The sequence below is a fragment of the Ursus americanus genome, chromosome 14 (genome assembly GCF_024610735.1).
Source record: "Ursus americanus isolate L20-20 chromosome 14, mUrsAme1.1.p, whole genome shotgun sequence".
Lineage (NCBI taxonomy): Eukaryota > Metazoa > Chordata > Mammalia > Carnivora > Ursidae > Ursus > Ursus americanus.
The window spans coordinates 51,985,525-52,002,942 of record NC_142140.1 but is presented as its reverse complement, the minus strand read 5'-3'; the positions used below and the strand labels follow the sequence as shown (position 1 = coordinate 52,002,942).

Sequence of the window (17,418 nt, the reverse complement as noted above, 5' to 3'; positions counted from 1 at the left end):
GGGTTGCTTAACTGACTGTGCTGCCCAGGCACCCCTTCTTTTTTTTAATTAATAGAGTTTATTTTTTTTTTAAGTTTCAGGCTTGAAGAATAATTGAATGTAAAGTACAGAGAGTTACTGTGTATCTCCTCTCCCCCCCACCTACAGCTTGCCCTATTATTAACATCTTGCATTTGTGATCACTTTGTTACAACCAATGGACCAAGACTGATAAGTGAAGGTAAAACGATGTCTCTCAAAAAAATAAAATTAAAAAAAAAAAACCCACATATCCTAAAATATAAGGAAGGAGACCGAGAAGGGGAGAAATGAATTAGGAGTATCTCAACATACCCTAAGCACTATTACTAAGCAAATATTGGAGTAGTTCTCCTATTTCTACAACAATATTTAAATGTTTTCCTAATGGCTCTGTAGCTTCCCTTCGAGAGCGGCTTTTCACTCTTTTCTAGAACATCTGACATTTGTAATTCGCCGGATGCCTGCACAGTTCTGTTTCTTCGCACCATTTCAGTTGGTGTGGGTTAGGGGGACTTCGAGGGTGCGTCACAGACACATTCCATTTCTTCCGACTGAGACTGACGGGGCAGAGCGGTGGCTCTGGGGCACCCAGGTGCAGCGGGCAGTGGCTGGCTGGGAGACTCGAGTAGGGGCCCACGAAAGGCGGCGCTTCCGCCGATGGCCGCCAGGGGGCGCGAGAGGCCGAGACGCGCGCCTGGTCTTTGCAATGAAGCCGGGGCGGGGCGGGGCGGCGGGGCGGGGCTGTCGCGGGGGCGGGGCTTGGAGGAGGTACCCCACGCCTTAGTCAAAGGGTCCTGCGTTCCTCTGGCCATCGCGGGGTCTACTCTCCTTCAACCTCCACTGAGCCTCCCATCCTCCCTGCCCTTATTTGTCCTTCATTTTCCCCGCCTTTTCGGAGCCACACCTCTCCAGTCTTCCTTTGCGCCAACACTTTCCTGTCCACCTTTGCCCACATTTTTACATCCTCATATGCATCCCTGCATTTTCCCATGCTCCCTCGCACCCCTATTTTCTCATGCTCCTGTGCATCCTCATTTTCGGGCCCTCTGCCCCTGGCTCTTAGGCTCCTTACTTCAAATGACCTTTTAGAGAAAGTCATGGAAGGACATACTCCTAGATGTGAATGTAACCGGCAGTCCAGGGAGTAGATGGTCACGCCTATGTGAACATTTTTAGTTCCACATATTCCAAGAAGCATATTGACAGACATTCGTTAAATTAATTCAAAGGTGGGGGGGGTCTCAATGCCCACGTGCACAATTTTTGCTCTGATTATGCCTGCTATGCACATCTCATCAAGGCCCACTGATCAATGGCACATGGGCTCAAGGAGAATTGCTTCACCTGCTATGGCTGAGCAGGCCTCAGAGGGAGAAAGGAAAGGTTTTGGCAGGAGTGGGGAGTGGGGCTGGAATGGGGAGGATGGAGGGCTGTCAGAGGTTCCCACCTCCAGGTCACTCTTGGAGCCTCAAAGCCCCGCTTGACCTTGCTTCCTGTGTCGCCCTGGGAGGGATGAGGATGAGTCAAGTGAGCTAATGTGGAGGCAGAGGCTTGGGGGACCTGATGGCTTGTAGCTAGATCCTGCTTTCTGGAGCTTCTGCATTCATTCATTCCACATCGGTTTCTTGAGCACCTACTGTGTACCAGGCTTTGGGAACACAGCCATGACTAGGACAGCCCAGGACCCTGCCCACTTGGAGCCCCCTGTCTAATGGGGGCATTAACTACAAGAGTGGTCAGTGCTGAACCCTCCACCCACAGGGCCCAGGTGGCATCTTGGGGGTACCAGGGCAGCACGTCATACCTTTTCTCCACCCCTGGTGTAGCCTATTTGGAGGATGGGGAGCCAGCCTGGGCCGTTCAGGGCACCTGCTTCCTGGGCACCAGGAGCCTTGCTCCGGGATCCAATTGTGATGTGATAGAGGCTTATGAGTGAGGAGGGGTGGCTGCTGGGGCCCCTCCCTGGCGGATGATCGGACAGTCGGGAGAGAGAGGGGCAAGTCAGCCTTGGTGCCCCTGACCCTAGACCTATACCATCTGGGGTAACAGTAGCCCTGAGGTTTACTGAGGAGATGCTGACTTAAACATCTGGAGCCCCCCGTCTGGCGGACATGGCTGAAATGCACACTCTGTATTCTTCCCTGAAGAGACTGTTATCTTTCTTCAATGGCTTCATGGTTGTAAGTATGTCACTACCCAGGCCCTGGGGCTTTGCAGCCCTTCCTCCATAGCTGGCTCCCTCCAAGACAGAAATAAGTTGATCCAAATTCACTGGCATCCAGATCGGTGGTCCCCAGGGAAGCAGGAAGGATATAGGGCAGACTGACGAGGAACAGGACACACTGGGAACAGGTGTAGGCTCTGTCGACCCAGAGTCGGTGAAATCAAGCACAGACGCATGTGATGGGGGTGCTGGGGAGGAGGGAAGGGGTTTGGGGCCAGGGTTGGTGGCGGAAGAGCTTGACCCTAAACACTAAGTTGTTTGGAAAGGACAAGAGGGAGTGGGGGTTTTTTTGTTTGTTTGTTCTGGGGGTTTTTTTGGTTCTTTTAATTTTTCAAAACACTTTTTTTTTCTTACTATAAAAGTGACCCAAAATGTGCATCATTAAGAAGCAATTGTTTTGGGGCGCCTAGGTGGCGCAGTCGGTGAAGCGGCCAGGTCTTGGTTTTGGCTCAGGTCGTGATCTCCAGGAGGTGAGATCCAACCCCCCCACAACCCCCGTCGGGCTCAGCGCAGAGTCAGCTTGGGATTCTCTCTCTCCCTGTGGCCCTGCCCCACTCGTAAGTGCTCTCTCTCTCCCCCTTTCTCAAATAAATAAATAAATCCTTTAAAAAAAAAAAAAAGACTGTCGGGCGCCTGGGTGGCTCAGTAGGTTAAATGTCTGCCTTTGGCTCAGGTGGTGATCGCAGGATGCTGGGATCTAGTCCCTCAACAGGTCTTGTTCAGCGGGGAGTCTGCTTCTCCCTCTGCCCTTACCCCTTGCTCGTGCTCTCTCTCACTCACTCTCTCTAATAAATAAAATTTTTGAAAAAAAACACCTCTCTCCCTCTGACCCTCCCCCTCCCTCAAAATAAAATAAATCTTTTTTTTCTTCTTTTAAGATTTTATTTGTTGATTAGAGCGCACAGGAGCAGAGTGGGGGAGGGGGAGAGGGAGAGGCGGACTCCCCACTGAGCCAGGAGTCTGACGCAGAGCCAATCCCAAGATCCTGAGATCATGACCTGAGCCAAAGGCAGACGCTTAACCAACTAAGCCACCCAGGTGCCCCTAAAATAAACCTTAAAAAAAAAAAAGCAATTGTTTTGATAGCCGAATGGCATTAAGAAAAGGTTGCCAGGAAAAAGAAGGATATTAAATATCACTCCTCATCTTGTTACCTGTGTTGTAACATTTTCATGGGAATTAAATGAGACAGAACAGTTAAAGGGCTTATGCTTATCCTGGGAACATTGCTCAATAAATACCATCACCATTTTTATATCCTTTCAGATTTTTCTGTATACCTTTTAAAAACAGCAAAACAAACACATGAAAGCTATTGCTTAACAATCCACTTTTCCCCTTTAAAAAAAATGTAACTTCCTCTCCTTTTGAATAGACTCTGTTTTAGAGCAGTTTTCGGTTCACAGCAAAATTGAGCAGAAGGTACTGAGATTTCCCATATACCCCTGCTCCAACACGCACAGCCTCCCCCGTCAGCAACATTCCCACCAGAGCAGTGTATCTGCTACAATCGATGAACTTACGCGGACATTACCATCACCCAGCATGCATAGTTTACATTAGAGTTCACTCCTGATGTTGTACTTTCTATGGCTTTTGACAACGTATCCACCATTTTAGGAATTTATGGAGTAGTGTCACCTCCCTCAAAGTCCTCCCTGCTCCACCTGTCTTCCCTATCTCCCCACTAACCCCTGGCAACCACTGGTCGTTCTACCGTCTCCATAGTTTTGCCTTTTCCGGAACGACATTTACTTGGAATCATGCACTGTGTAGCCTTTTCAGATTGGCTTCTTTCACTCAGCAATATGATTGCAAGTTTCCTTCATACCTTTTCATGGCTTGATGGCTCATTTCTTTTCAGTGCTAAGATTCCATTGAATGTTCCACAGTTTATCCGTTCACTTGCTGAAGGCTATCTTGATTGCTTTCAAGTTTTGGCAATTATGAATAAAGCCTCTAGAAACATCCATGTGCAGGTTTTTGTGCAAACATTACTTTTCAGCTCAGTTGTATAAATGGCTGCCATATCAATAAACATTCTCCTCCTACAATAAGGGTCAGCCAACTACAGCCTTGTAAATAGAAAGAGACAGAGAGAGAGGGATTATTTATTTGTAAATATATTTGTTTATGAATTGCGCATGGCTGCTTTTGAGCTACACTGACAGAGCTGAGTTGTTTCAACAGAAGCCTTATGGCCTGCAAAGCTCACAATATCTGGGGCTTTTCGCACACACAAATTGCCAACCCTTGTCCTAGAGCATCATTTAAAATAACTTTCTAGAGTCCCATTGCATGGCTGTCCCATGATTTACCTACCTAATCTGTATTATTGATTGCTTCAGGTAGTTTCATCCCTGAGCATTCTGATACTGAGGTATGTATGTATGTGTCTATTAGGGTATCAGATATTAGGCTGAATATCTACAAATGGAATTTCTAGGTAAAGGGTTTCACTGTAAAACCTTTAAGATTTTAAATATGAATTGCTAAGTGTCCTCTCGCAACCCTCCCCCTCAAAAAAGCTTGTTGCCTGGCAACAATATATGAGAATGTCTCTCCACATCCTCACTAACTCTGGGTATTAACATTTTTTAGTGTTTTTGCTGATTTTATTTGCCTTTGCTCTTTCCCTCCCACCCCGCCACCAGCAGGGAGAGTTTTATTTGTATACAACTAACAGACTGTTTTTTTCCTGTCTGATTCCTGTCCTAAAGATGTCTGGTGTGATCCTCAGTGGCCTGGGCATCTATGTCAAGTTCAGAAGGGCTGTCCTGACAAGGGTCCTTGGGCTGTCCTCTGTATATCTCCTTCACATTGGCTACCTGTGCCTGGCAATGGGCTGCATCGCAGTGCCGGTTGGCTTTGCTGGGTGGTACGGAGCAACCAGAGAAAGCAGGGGCACTCTCTTGTTTGTAAGTTGGATCTGCACACATTCTCCAAAACTCCCACCCCACCGCCATATGAATCCTTCCTTGCACATAATACAAATCCCTGTCATCAGCATCCCCTATTTTTCAGTGTTTGTGGTGTCTTATACGATGGCATCAAATGCATCTATCTTTTCCTTTATGATATATCTCAGTTAGAACTCCTCTCCTACCCCAGGCCATAAATTATAGTCTCCTAGGTTTTCTTCCCATAATTTTAAGTCTTGATTTCTCAGTTTTAGCTCTTTGGCTTTTGGGAGTTTGATTATGTGTGTGTGGTGTGAGGTAGGGGTCAGTCCTCTTCTGCCTACAGGAATTTCCAATATGCTTGGGTCTTTCCTGGGCACACTGCTCTGTTCCATCAGCCCATGTGTATGTTCCCACTAAATAACACAACACTGTTGTTATCCTCATGTCTGCACAACTACATGCTCAAGTACATGAGGTAGGACAGTTTTGAGCATGATCATGCAGACAGCATGTTGCAGATTTTATGTGTCTTGTTCATTCTCACATATAGCCTTGGCTAATGCCCCAAAGGCTGGCTCCCAGCTTCCCCACTCCCATTTCCCTTAGAATCTTGTCTGAATGGATTATCCCACCTTAGGTAAAATTTGCCTCCAGCATTTTTTGTCTTCCTTCCTTCACAGTGTTGCTGCAAAACTCTGGTTATTTCAACTTGGGATTTCAGGGAGATCCTTAGTAGGGTCATCTTTCAGAGCATAAACAACCTCCATTGTTAAAAGCACCCTGCCCCACCCTCCTCCTCCCTGAAGCTTTATCATCTCGTTTTCTTTCTTAATTACTTCATTCAGGAAATATTTATTGGACAGGTCCTGTGCCTGAAATAGTTCACTTTCAATATGATGTGGATGCTATTTTATTTATAGTTTAGCTTGGAGGAATCAAAGAATCCTCACACCCTACGTCCAACCCAATCCGATTGACTTTACCCTTCGCATCTGTCCCTCCAAAGCCTCTGAGACCTCGCTCAGAAAAGCAAAATCATTTCTTACGATGTTGGGAGCCACAGAGGATTCTGAGCAGAGGAAGGACGAGCCCTGACTCGGGTGCTCACGAGCGCCCTCTGGTGGCCATTGGGGGAACAGAGTTTGGGGGACGAGGGCTGGACTGAGAGACCAGGGCGGAGGGACAGTGCTGGTCCATGTGGGAGACAGTGGGGGCTGGGCCGGGTGAGGCTGTGGAGGGGGTGAGAAGTGGGCAGATTAGGGATAGATTCTGAAGATGGAAGCTTCAGGACATATGGACACCTGGATATCTATCCTCCAGCCACCTCGGTCATCCAGGGGCAGTAATATTAATATTAATCCTTCACAATCTGTTACATGAGCCACTTGTCCAGGGTCCCACAACTGCTAAGCCCTGCACCTATGTTTGTCCTTGTGGGGTCTGGGGTCCCCAGGTGTGTATCCACTGCCTTTCCGTATCAGGACTAGAGAAGCCTAGCCATGGGTCAAAGACTCAATTAGCAAACAGCTTTTAATAATCATAATCAAATAGATGAAAGGAGAGCCAGGAACTGCCCTACTTTGCCCCCATGTGGCCTCCAGAAGCTCTCCAGAACTTACTGACACCTCTTGAGCTGGTCCCATGCCCACATTGTACCTATGGGGAAACTGAGGCCCACATGAAACTGAGCAGCAGTTTCTCCTTGATGGGTGATTGCAAGACATCCCTTCTGCTTGCTATCTTTCTAATCGTATTTTCCATTGGGCTTGTGAATTTTGCCTGAAACATAGGCCAGCGAACATAAGTCCCCTCCCCCATCAACCCTGCAGCCACCGACCTGTCCCCCTGCATCTTCCCTATAGCCCCATCCCCTCTCCCCCCATTTGCAAGGGTTCTCAGCCTGCTTCTCCTCCCCTCCTCCTGCCTCTCTTCTGTCCTTCCCACCGTCCCTCCTGTTTCCCCACAGGTGCCTGCTTGTCAATGCACAGAGCCTTTACTGACCTGGAGGTCCCCTCATAGGTCTCCCTGGTGCCCAGAAAGTGCTGGGCATGAAGTGGAGCTCCAGCTAGTGGCTCCAAGAATACCTCAGGCCAGCATCCTGGACGACATGCAGGAAAACGCCACGTGAAAGAAAGAAGCCCCACACCCCACGGGGGGGGGGGGAGTTCTTTCAAACCGAAGAGGCCATGTGGCCTGGGGGTGGAGGGAGGGACGGTCCCCACCCCTGTAGGGATACAGCTGAGCAGGCTCCCAGCCCCCTCCGACCCCTCGGTGTCTTCCAGTGTTTCCTGTTCACGGTTATCGTTCTCATCATTGAAATCACAGTTGCCACAGGGGTCCTTGCCTTGTTCCACATTGTAAGTACAGTGCTGCTGCTCCCGGTCCACAGTAGGAATAAATCCAATCGACAGACGCACCACCCCTCCCCCGAGGAGCCACCCATGCAGTGATACCTGGCCCACAGGCCCCTGGGGCTGGAGATTGGGTCTCCAGAAATGGGGTGGAGAGCCAAACACCTCAGCAACCCCTGCAAAGGCCCCGAGAGACTGGCCGAGTTAATTTCATTCACCGTCACCTTTGCGTTTGGTGGTGGGGTGTTAAGTAATGGGGAAAGCTGTAAAAGCTGTTGGGGTTTTGAAATGTGTCAGAAACAGAGGGCTATTTAGCCAAACCCATTCAAATGACAAAGCTTGGATGCTTTGACCCAGCTATCCCATCTCTAGGGACCATCCAAGGATTTGCTTGCTCGGGTGCAGAAGGACGCGGACACCAAGGTGTGCAAAAGATTGTGAGCATTGTAGGAGGGCGGTTAGTTTATAACAATGCTCATGGTTTCTTTGAGAGGGGACCCCCAAGAGGGACTTGGAGGGGACAGAGAAAGTGAGCAGGGAAGGGAAGGCAGCCCATAAAGGGCAACCCTGCAGGCAGCTGGGCTCAGTCCTGCTGGGGGGCATCTGGGAGCAGCATCGAGTGCGGGTCTGTTTTCCCACTCGGGGGGCGAGGGAGCTGCAATATTGATCCATCTCCCAGCAGTATCGCTTGAGGGCTGCTCGCAGGGCACAGGTGGGCTGAGAGGCCACAGAGAGCCCTCGGTTGCTGGCAGCGGGAAGCCAGGCCAGCGTGCCAGAAATGACAAACGCCACTGGGATGTGCGCCGGGCACCAAGAGCAACCGCTACTCTTGCTAACAACGAGAAGAGTATAAAGCAGGGAGAAGAAGAATGAGACTATGCTTTGCCTTGACATACATCGACGATCTCTTTGGGGACACAGGAAACAGTAACAGTCACCGTAGTGGAGTGGGAGGAACTTGCTGGCTGGGAGAAAAAGGTGGGAGGGAGACTTTTCATGGTCTACCCTTCTGTGCTTTGTGAATTTTGAACCATGTGACTATTTCACCTCATGCAGAAAACTTTTTTATTTAGACCTTGATTTAAAAAATAGAAAATGAAATTTGCCCCTTTTGTGCAGCAATTGATTCCGTTGCTAAAGATGATATTCAAATCTTTAATCGAGTTCCAGCCAACTCGGGGGTGTAGCAGGCATGTGGGCGATTCAAAAGAGCAGATGATTCAAGTTTGCGGTGGGTACGACCAGATGCACGGAGCTGAGACCCACGCTCTTCCCCGTGTCCCTCTCTCCGAGGTGATGGCAGCCAGGATTTGTCCTCCTCCAGTGCAGACTCGTAGCTGGGGGGGGGGGGGCGGCTGTGAAGGAAGTCAAAGAAAGGAGAAGGGAGGGGGGCGCCTGGGTGGCGCAGTCGTTGAGCGTCTGCCTTCGGCTCAGGGCGTGATCCCGGCGTTGTGGGATCGAGCCCCACATCAGGCTCCTCCACTATGAGCCTGCTTCTTCCTCTCCCACTCCCCCTGCTTGTGTCCCCTCTCTCGCTGGCTGTCTCTCTCTGTCAAATAAATAAATAAAATCTTAAAAAACAAAAAAACAAAAAAAAGAAAGGAGAAGGGAGGGTGCCTGGGTGACTCAGTGGGTGAAGCGTCTGCCTTTGGCTCACTTCATGATCCCAGGGTGCTGGGATCAAGCCCTGCCTCAGGCTCCCTGCTCAGCGGGGAGTCTGCTGGTCCCTCTCCCTCTGCCCCTCCCCTCACTCATTCTCTCTCTCAAATAAACAAAATCTGAAAGAAAGAAAGAAAGAAAGAAAGAAAGAAAGAAAGAAAGAAAGAAAGAAAGAAAAGAAAGAAAGCAGAAGGGGAGCCCCACCTCCCTGCTCTGTCCCCAAGAAAACCTCCCTACGTGGGGCACCCTTGCTGTTTTGTGTGCCCCTCACTTCCTGTTTCATCGTTGAGGTTTAAGAAGTGGCCTTGGAGCAAGTCTTCGTGACCCTGAGGAAGAATTACAGAGGTTACCGAGCACCAGATGACTATTCCACAGAACGGGACTTGGCCATGGAGAAGGTGAGCCCCACATCCTGGGTGTGTTACATGATGCGAGACTCATAACATACCCTCGCCCTCTTAACCATGGGCAGGAGTCCCGTCCAGGGGCATTGAGTACATTCGTGGGGTTATGCAGCCGTCGCCACCACCCATCGCCTCTAACCCACCGTTCTACTTCCCGTCCCTGTGAATGTCGCTCCTCTGGGGACCTCACGGAAGTGGAATCCTACAGTATTTGTCCTTCTGCGGTTGGCTTATCCCCCTGAGCATAATGTCCTCCAGGCTGTAAGCACCTGTGCAGATATTTAAAGGAACAGCATTCCAGAAAGAGGGAACAGTCTGTAGAAAGGCCTTGAGGCTGGAGCTTGCTCCGTGTGTTTGAGGAACAGGGAGGGGACCAGTGTGGCTGGAGCGGAGTGAGTGGAGGGAGAGTGGGGCCAGTGAGGGCCTAGAGGTGACTGGGCAGATCATGCCGGGCCTTCAGGGCCACGGTGAGGCGTTCGGCTTTTACCCCACTTAAGATGGGAGCCATGGAAGGTTCTGAGCCGTGAGGGGCTGGAGTAAAGGAGGCATTCAGCACAAGCCCCAGAAGAGCATGACCGCTCTAGACAGTAGCCATGGTGACCATGATTTCTATTGTATTTCATTATTTTGATTGTTGAAAGGGAGTCTTCAAGTGATTATTCTCCTCTCTGCAGCTGAAGTGCAGCTGGGTGAAGGACTACACAGATTTTTCTTGCTCTTCCTTCGAAATGACAGCTCCTTTTGACTATACAGCTTTGGGGAGTCGGGGTTCCCATCCTCATTTCTCATATGGGGAAACTGAGGTGGGGGGGAACAGTTCAAGGTCACATGGCTCTGGTGGAGCTGGGTTTGGCCTCCTGAGTCCAGGCCCTGGGCTACACCGCCCGCCTTACCGAGGGCTGAAAATAAAGCAGTAACGATGAGCAAGGATCATTCTAGAAGAGTGACAGCTGCCACGGGACCAGGCACTCACTTCATGAATTCCGTCCCCAGCACACGCCATCATGAGGCGGGGAGTGCTTTTCTCCCATTTTATAGATGAGGAGACTGAGGCACAGAAAGTTTCCCAGGCCTTACTCGCCGCCGGACGGTGTTACTGCTGTATGTATTACCTGCGCTCAGCCCTCGGGTGTCGGCTCCACCAAGGCAGGAATTCTGTCTGTTTCGTACCTGGCGGTTCCCGGTGCTTCGCACACAGCAGACACTTAATCAATGTATATTCAGTAAAGGGGTCACTGAACCCTGTCGAGAGGAAGCTCAAGGCAACTCAAGCTTCCAGAAGCAAGACTTGCCAGGAGCCTAGAAAGGGGAGCATCTCCGTGACTGCAGGAAGGGACATGGAGGCCCCATCTCCACAGGCGGCTATTCTACCCACCCGCTATGTGTCTGGTCTCTTAATCTCTCCAAACCTGCTTCTTCACCAACAAAACAGAGAAAAGAATAGTACCCACCTCATGAGGTTATAGTGATAAATAAGTGAGAAAATACATGTAAATGGCTGAGAAGGGGCTGGATACATGTTAGCCCTTCTGTTCATATGTAAAGAGCACCCAGAAATAACTAACAGTTACTGGATGCTGGCTATGTGTCAGGCCACTGTTACGTACTTCATGTAGATTTTTTTCTCTTAATCCTCACAAAAATCTTGGGTGGCAGATCCGGTTGGTCCCGTTTAAACTGAGGCACAGAGAGGTGTATGACTTCTCCAGGGTCACACAACTAGCAATAACTTGGGACATCTGGTCATACTCTTATTCACCACACTTGGAGGTCACTACGGATCAGTACTAGGGTATTGATCTTCTGGGTGAGGTGAGGGAACGAGGAAGCCAGGGAAGATGCTGGAATAGGGGAAGTAGTCAAGTGAGGAGTCAAGGTCCTTTTGGCTTTATCCCTTCTCCTCCCTGAATCTGAGAAGAATTTCACTGGCCCAAGGGGTGGGGCTGATGGGAACTTGGAGTCCAGAAGCCCTTTTTTTTTTTTTTTAAAGATTTTATTTATTTATTTGACAGAGATGGAGACAGCCAGCGAGAGAGGGAACACAAGCAGGGGGAGTGGGAGAGGAAGAAGCAGGCTCATAGCGGAGGAGCCTGATGTGGGGCTTGATCCCGTAACACCAGGATCACGCCCTGAGCCGAAGGCAGACGCTCAACCGCTGTGCCACCCAGGCGCCCCTGGAGTCCAGAAGCCCTTAACCAGGTCCCGCCTGCTTTGATATTTGTATCCTCAGGGCTGTTTCTTGTAAATAACCAAGACCAGGGCTTCAACTTGAGTGGGGCTCACTGGGGGCAGCAGTGATACAGGTAAGGCCTAGGCCCTTTGGAACAAACTGAGCTCTTTTATTGAGCACCTACTGTGTGCCAAGCACTGCTCTGGGCACTGGAGATCCCTGCTATGGTGGAGCTGACATTCAAGTGGACGTGGGGGATGGATGATCATTTCAGTTAAAGATCCCTTCTGGGAAGGGAGTAAAGTGGGTGACAGGATAGGGAAGGGAATCAGGGATGACTTCCCCGAGGAGGTGACATTTGACCAGTGACCTGAGGAGATAAGGGATAACCATATGTGTATATGGGAGAAGCCGGAGAAACAGCTGGTGCAAAGGCCATGAGGTAGCAATAGGCTTGGGTTATTCACAGACCAGTGGGGAGGCCCCTGTGCCTGGAGCAGGGTGAGTGAGAAGAGGGGTAGGGGGAGATGAGGGCAGGGAACTGATGGGGTAGATCATACAAGACCTTTAGGCTGCAGGGAGGGGTTTGACTTTTATTCTGAGTATGATGGAAAGCCATTAGAAGAGTTTTAATGTTCACTTTTTCACTCCACAAACCTTACTGAGCACCTCCTTTGACCAGGCATTGTTGTTGGCTCTGTGGATACAACGATGAACTCCACAGGCAAAAATCTCTGCCCTCATGGGCATTCTAATCAGCAGCGAAAGACAAGACATATGATTTTTTTCAATTGGATAATGTATTGTATGGTAGTGATAAGTGTGTGTTTTAATTTTCGAGAGAGAGCATGAGCAGGGGGAAGGGCAGAGGGAGAGGGAGAGCCCCAAGCAAACTCTGCGATGAGAGCACACAGCCCAACTCACCGCTCGATCCCAGAACTGAATTTTCTTCTCCTACCTCCTTTAAAAGACACCTGCATAAGGCAATACCCATAAAACTGTGTTTATAGACTGATTTTTTTTTTTAAAGATTTTATTTATTTATTCGACAGAGAGAGACAGCCAGCGAGAGAGGGAACACAAGCAGGGGGAGTGGGAGAGGAAGAAGCAGGCTCATAGCGGAACAGCCTGATGTGGGACTCGATCCCGTAACCGCCGGGATCACGCCCTGAGCCAAAGGCAGATGATTAACCGCTGTGCCACCCAGGCGCCCCTAGACTGATATTAAGATGTAATTCACATGACAATTACAGCCCAAAGGAGGGTGGAGAGAAAAGAGATGTATAGGAGGAAAGTCTTTGTGCTACTGAAATTCCTTTAGTATTAATCCAAACTAGATGGTAAACGGTTAAGATGTTAATTGTAATCCCAAGGGCAACCGCTAAGAAAAGAACTTTAAAATATAGTAAAAGAAACAAGGGGATTAAAGTACTAGAAAGTATTTACCCCAAAAGAAAGTTGAGGTGAGCAAACAGAACAAGCAAAAAACACAAATGGAAAACAAATAGCAAATGGCATATATAAATCTTACCTTCTCAGTAGTTACATTAAAGATAAAGGCATTTGGGGTGCCTGCGTGGCTCTGCCCTGCTCAGCGGGAAGCCTGCTTCTCCCTCTCCCACTCCCCCTGCTTGTGTTCCCTCTCTCGCTGCCTCTGTCAAATAAATAAATAAAATCTTAAAAAAAAAATAAAGATAAAGGGATCACACCCCTTCACTGTATACTTTAGAAAGGTGTGTTGTATGATATATGAATTTTCTCAATAAAGCTCTTATTTTGGGGGAAAAAAAAAGCCTCCATCCCTCTGGGCCCCCATGAAGTTCTTTTTATCCAGGCGGTTGCCCCAGATTGATTTTCGAGACGCCACGTGGTGTTCTTCTGCGGATCACTGCCAGCTGAGAGATGAATGAATCTCCCTCAGCTGATCTGTATTATAAAAATGGGCATTTTTTTTTCATTGTACACATTTATATTGAATATATGTTTGCAAACTATACCACACGCTCTTCCCCAAGGAGATCATAATCGTCAAGATCCCAGCAGGTAACAGAATTCAGCTCCAGCTGGTCTTCTTAAGAAGTTTTCAGGGGCTTCCTTGCTGAGGCGTGGGCAGGGTTAAGAAAAATGAGGGATGGGGCGCTGAGGGGCTAGCAACACGGGGAGCTTTTACTTCTCCTGGGCCTGAAGGGGTGGGGAAATCAAGAGCCAAGGAAGAGGGGCCATCTGCCCACAGGGGCAGCGTTGAAGAGCTCAGGGTGGGCAGAAGAGAGGAGGCAGTGGGGAAGAAATACTCCCAACTTTTCCTCCCACCTTCCCATCTCCTGCAGGTGATTCCTATCTGGCAACCCTAACAGGAAGTGAAAGGGCAGAAGGTTCTGGGAAATGTAGTTCGCAGGACCAGGGTAGGGCAGAAGAGGGTGGAGATAAGATCTGGGGGAAACAAAGGGAAAATGACCCAGGTGCATCACGGAAGGCTTCCACCTTCTGCTCATGACTGAGATTGATGGTGGAAACAGGTTCAAAGTGGCTCCAGCCTGACCGGGGGGGGCGGGGCTTCGGCTCTCTGTAAAATCCTGCCCTTCACCTCTCTGGAAGAAGATGCTCCCACTTCCCCTCTCAGTGTATCCAAGCTGCTTTGGGTTCCAGAGGTCCCTCAAGTTGGTTCAATATTTCTTTCTCCTCCCATTTCAGCTGCCAGGAATTCTTTGCCACTTTGCTGTTATTCATCAAACTAGGCTGACAGAGCTGGGGGGAGGACAGGACATCGGGCCCACCCGGATGCTGGAGGTTTTCTCTCATTATTTCTCTGTGGCCCTCACTGCTTTGGGAAGAGAGACTGGTAATAAAAGGTGGGGGAGGGGCGCCTGGGTGGCACAGCGGTTAAACGTCTGCCTTCAGCTCAGGGCGTGATCCCGGCGTTACGGGATCGAGTCCCACATCGGGCTCCTCCGCTATGAGCCTGCTTCTTCCTCTCCCACTCCCCCTGCTTGTGTTCCCTCTCTCGCTGGCTGTCTCTCTCTGTCAAATAAATAAAATAAAAAAATCTTAAGGGGCGCCTGGGTGGCGCAGTCGTTAAAGCGTCTGCCTTCGGCTCAGGGCGTGATCCCGGCGTTTCGGGATCGAGTCCCACATCAGGCTCCTCTGCTGGGAGCCTGCTTCTTCCTCTCTCACTCGCCTGCTGTGTTCCCTCTCTCTCTGGCTGTCTCTCTGTCACATAAATAAATAAAATCTTTAAAAAAAAAAAAAAAGATGCGGGAAAGCCCTGTTATCCTGACTCCTTTTCCTTCGTTTTATTCTTCATGCTAGCGGGCAATGATTTTAGCCCTAAGGACCTGAATGGGAGGACATGGCCTCCCTTCTCATGTAATTGTCTTGTTTTGTTAATTATTTTGTGAAAAAAAAATCTAAAATGTTCACACACAAAAAAAACAAAAACAAAAGAACTTGTCCAAAGAAACTCCTATATACCCATCACCCAGATTCAACAATCACCTCGAGTCTGACGTGTTTGTTTCATTATCCCTCTTTCCCCTTGATGAAGCATTCAGAAACGAATCCCAGACAATGTCATTTCTCCCCTCATACTTGAGTACACATCTCTCAAAATGTATACATCCCTGTCAACCCCAATGCTATCATCACACCTGACTAAATGTTTGTGTCCCCCCAAATTCCTATGTTGAAAAAGAATCCCCAATGCGATGGTCTTGGGAGGAGGGGCCTCTGGGAGATGACTAGGTCATGAAGGCTGAGCCCTCAGGAATGGGATTAGTACCTTATAAAAGAGACACCAGAGAGCTCCTTTGCTTCTCCTTCCAGGTGAGGACGCAGCAAAAACAAAAACAAATAAAAAAAACCAAACCCCAGCCATCTATGACCCAGGAAATAGGTCTTCACCAGACACTGGATCTGCTGGTGCCTTGATCTTGAACTTCCCAGCCTACAGAACTGAGAGAAAGAATGTCTGTTGCTTCTAAGCCACACAGTCTATGGTGTTCTGTTTGAGCAGCCCAAACGGACCAAGGCAACACCTAAGAGAAGTCACAACCGCTCCTTTCTATCACCCAACGCCCAGGCCACCACTGAATTTTCCTGATTGGCTCAAAAATGTCTTTCACATGGATGTCTCGGTATTTTGTTGGTTTTCGACGGAGATGTAATTGACATAGGCCCTTATTTGTTTCAGGTGAACAACATGATTTGATCTTAGTATACACTGCAGAATGACTGCCACAGTAAGTCTAATGAACATCACCGTACAGAGTTACACCTGTTTCTCTTGTGATGAGAACTCTTAAGATCTACTCTCTTAGTAACTTTCAAATATGGACTACAGTATTAGTAACTACAGTCACTGTGCTGTACGTTACATGCCCCGGCACTTACACGTTGGGTTTCTTTGCATTGGATCCCAGTAAGGTCCACATATCACGTTTGCTTGTCATGTCTCCTAAATCCCCTTTATATTCTAATCCAGTAGTTCTCAAATTAGAGCATGCATTAGAATCCTCCGAATGTTCTGTTAAAGCACAGATGCTGGGGGGGGGGTGCCCACCCCCAGGGCTTCTGACTTGAGATCTGGAGTGGGGCCCAGGAATCTGAATTCCAAATAACTTCTCAGGCGACGCTGCCAGAACTTACTCAGAAAACCAGGGCTCCGGGTTCTTCCTCCTCTTCTCCAACCCCACCAACCTATGATTTATTGCAGAAAGAGTCTGAGGGCCCCTGGGGGGCTCAGTCCATTAAATATCTGCTTCTGGCTCAGGTCATGATCCCAGGGTCCTGGGATGGAGCCCCATATCAGGCTCCCCGCTGCTTCTTCCTCTGCCACTCCCCCTTTTTGTCCTGTCTCTCGCTCTCTCTCAAATAAATAAATAAGATCTTAAAAAAAAAAAAAAGAGCATGGATCTACTCCCTGCTTCTACTGTGAACCCTTTATCTTCTTCCTCCCTCCCCCGTATTTCCCCAAGTCACTAGTTCTCGGCCCTAGCTGTACTTCAGAAGAACCCTCTGGGAACTTTCACAAATACCCAAGTCTGCACCCCGACTCCCACCTTCCGATTTAATTCGATGGGGCTGTGACCTGGGTATGGGGGCTCTGACATTCATTCAGAAGATTCTTTTTTTTTTTTTTTTTAAGATTTTATTTATTTATTTGACAGAGACAGCCAGCCAGAGAGGGAACACAAGCAGGGGGGAGTGGGAGAGGAAGAAGCAGGCTCACAGCGGAGGAGCCTGATGTGGGGCTCGATCCCATAACGCCGGGATCACGCCCTGAGCAAAGGCAGACGCTCAACCGCTGTGCCACCCGGGCGCCCCATCATCCAGAAGATTCTAAGTGCGGGCCATGGTCACTGCTGAGAAACAATGATCCAAGGGCTTCATCCCAATGACCGCAACCGCCTGAATCAGTTCTCTCATTGGGGATTGCAAAATGGCGGCTTATCTAATCTTGCCATCTTTCTTGGGGTGGGGGGATTTTGAGGAAGCTAAAATGAGCACGTGCTCTATTTGCCATTGCTGCAATCACCTCCCACTTCAGGAAAGAACACACCAGTTTCCTTCAGAGCCAGCCCACCTCTCAGATTTCTGGCCCCAAGCAGGGCCGTCACGTGGTCTCAGCCAGCCAATCAGCACGTTCCATCTCTCCGACCGAAGTTTCGGTTCAGGCGTGGGCGTGGGCCCC

The 17,418-nt window shown here is 49.1% G+C and overlaps 1 protein-coding gene across 1 annotated transcript; it reads left to right on the top strand.

The window, feature by feature from the left end:
- The first annotated feature begins 2,132 nt into the window (after window positions 1–2,132).
- Window positions 2,133–14,472, top strand: TSPAN16 (tetraspanin 16). The gene is given in 8 exon segments (XM_045774622.2): window positions 2,133–2,201; window positions 4,966–5,163; window positions 7,431–7,505; window positions 9,449–9,556; window positions 10,237–10,324; window positions 11,822–11,865; window positions 14,424–14,438; window positions 14,440–14,472. Coding segments are annotated over 8 exon segments (630 nt in total).
- Window positions 14,473–17,418: the final 2,946 nt, after the last annotated feature.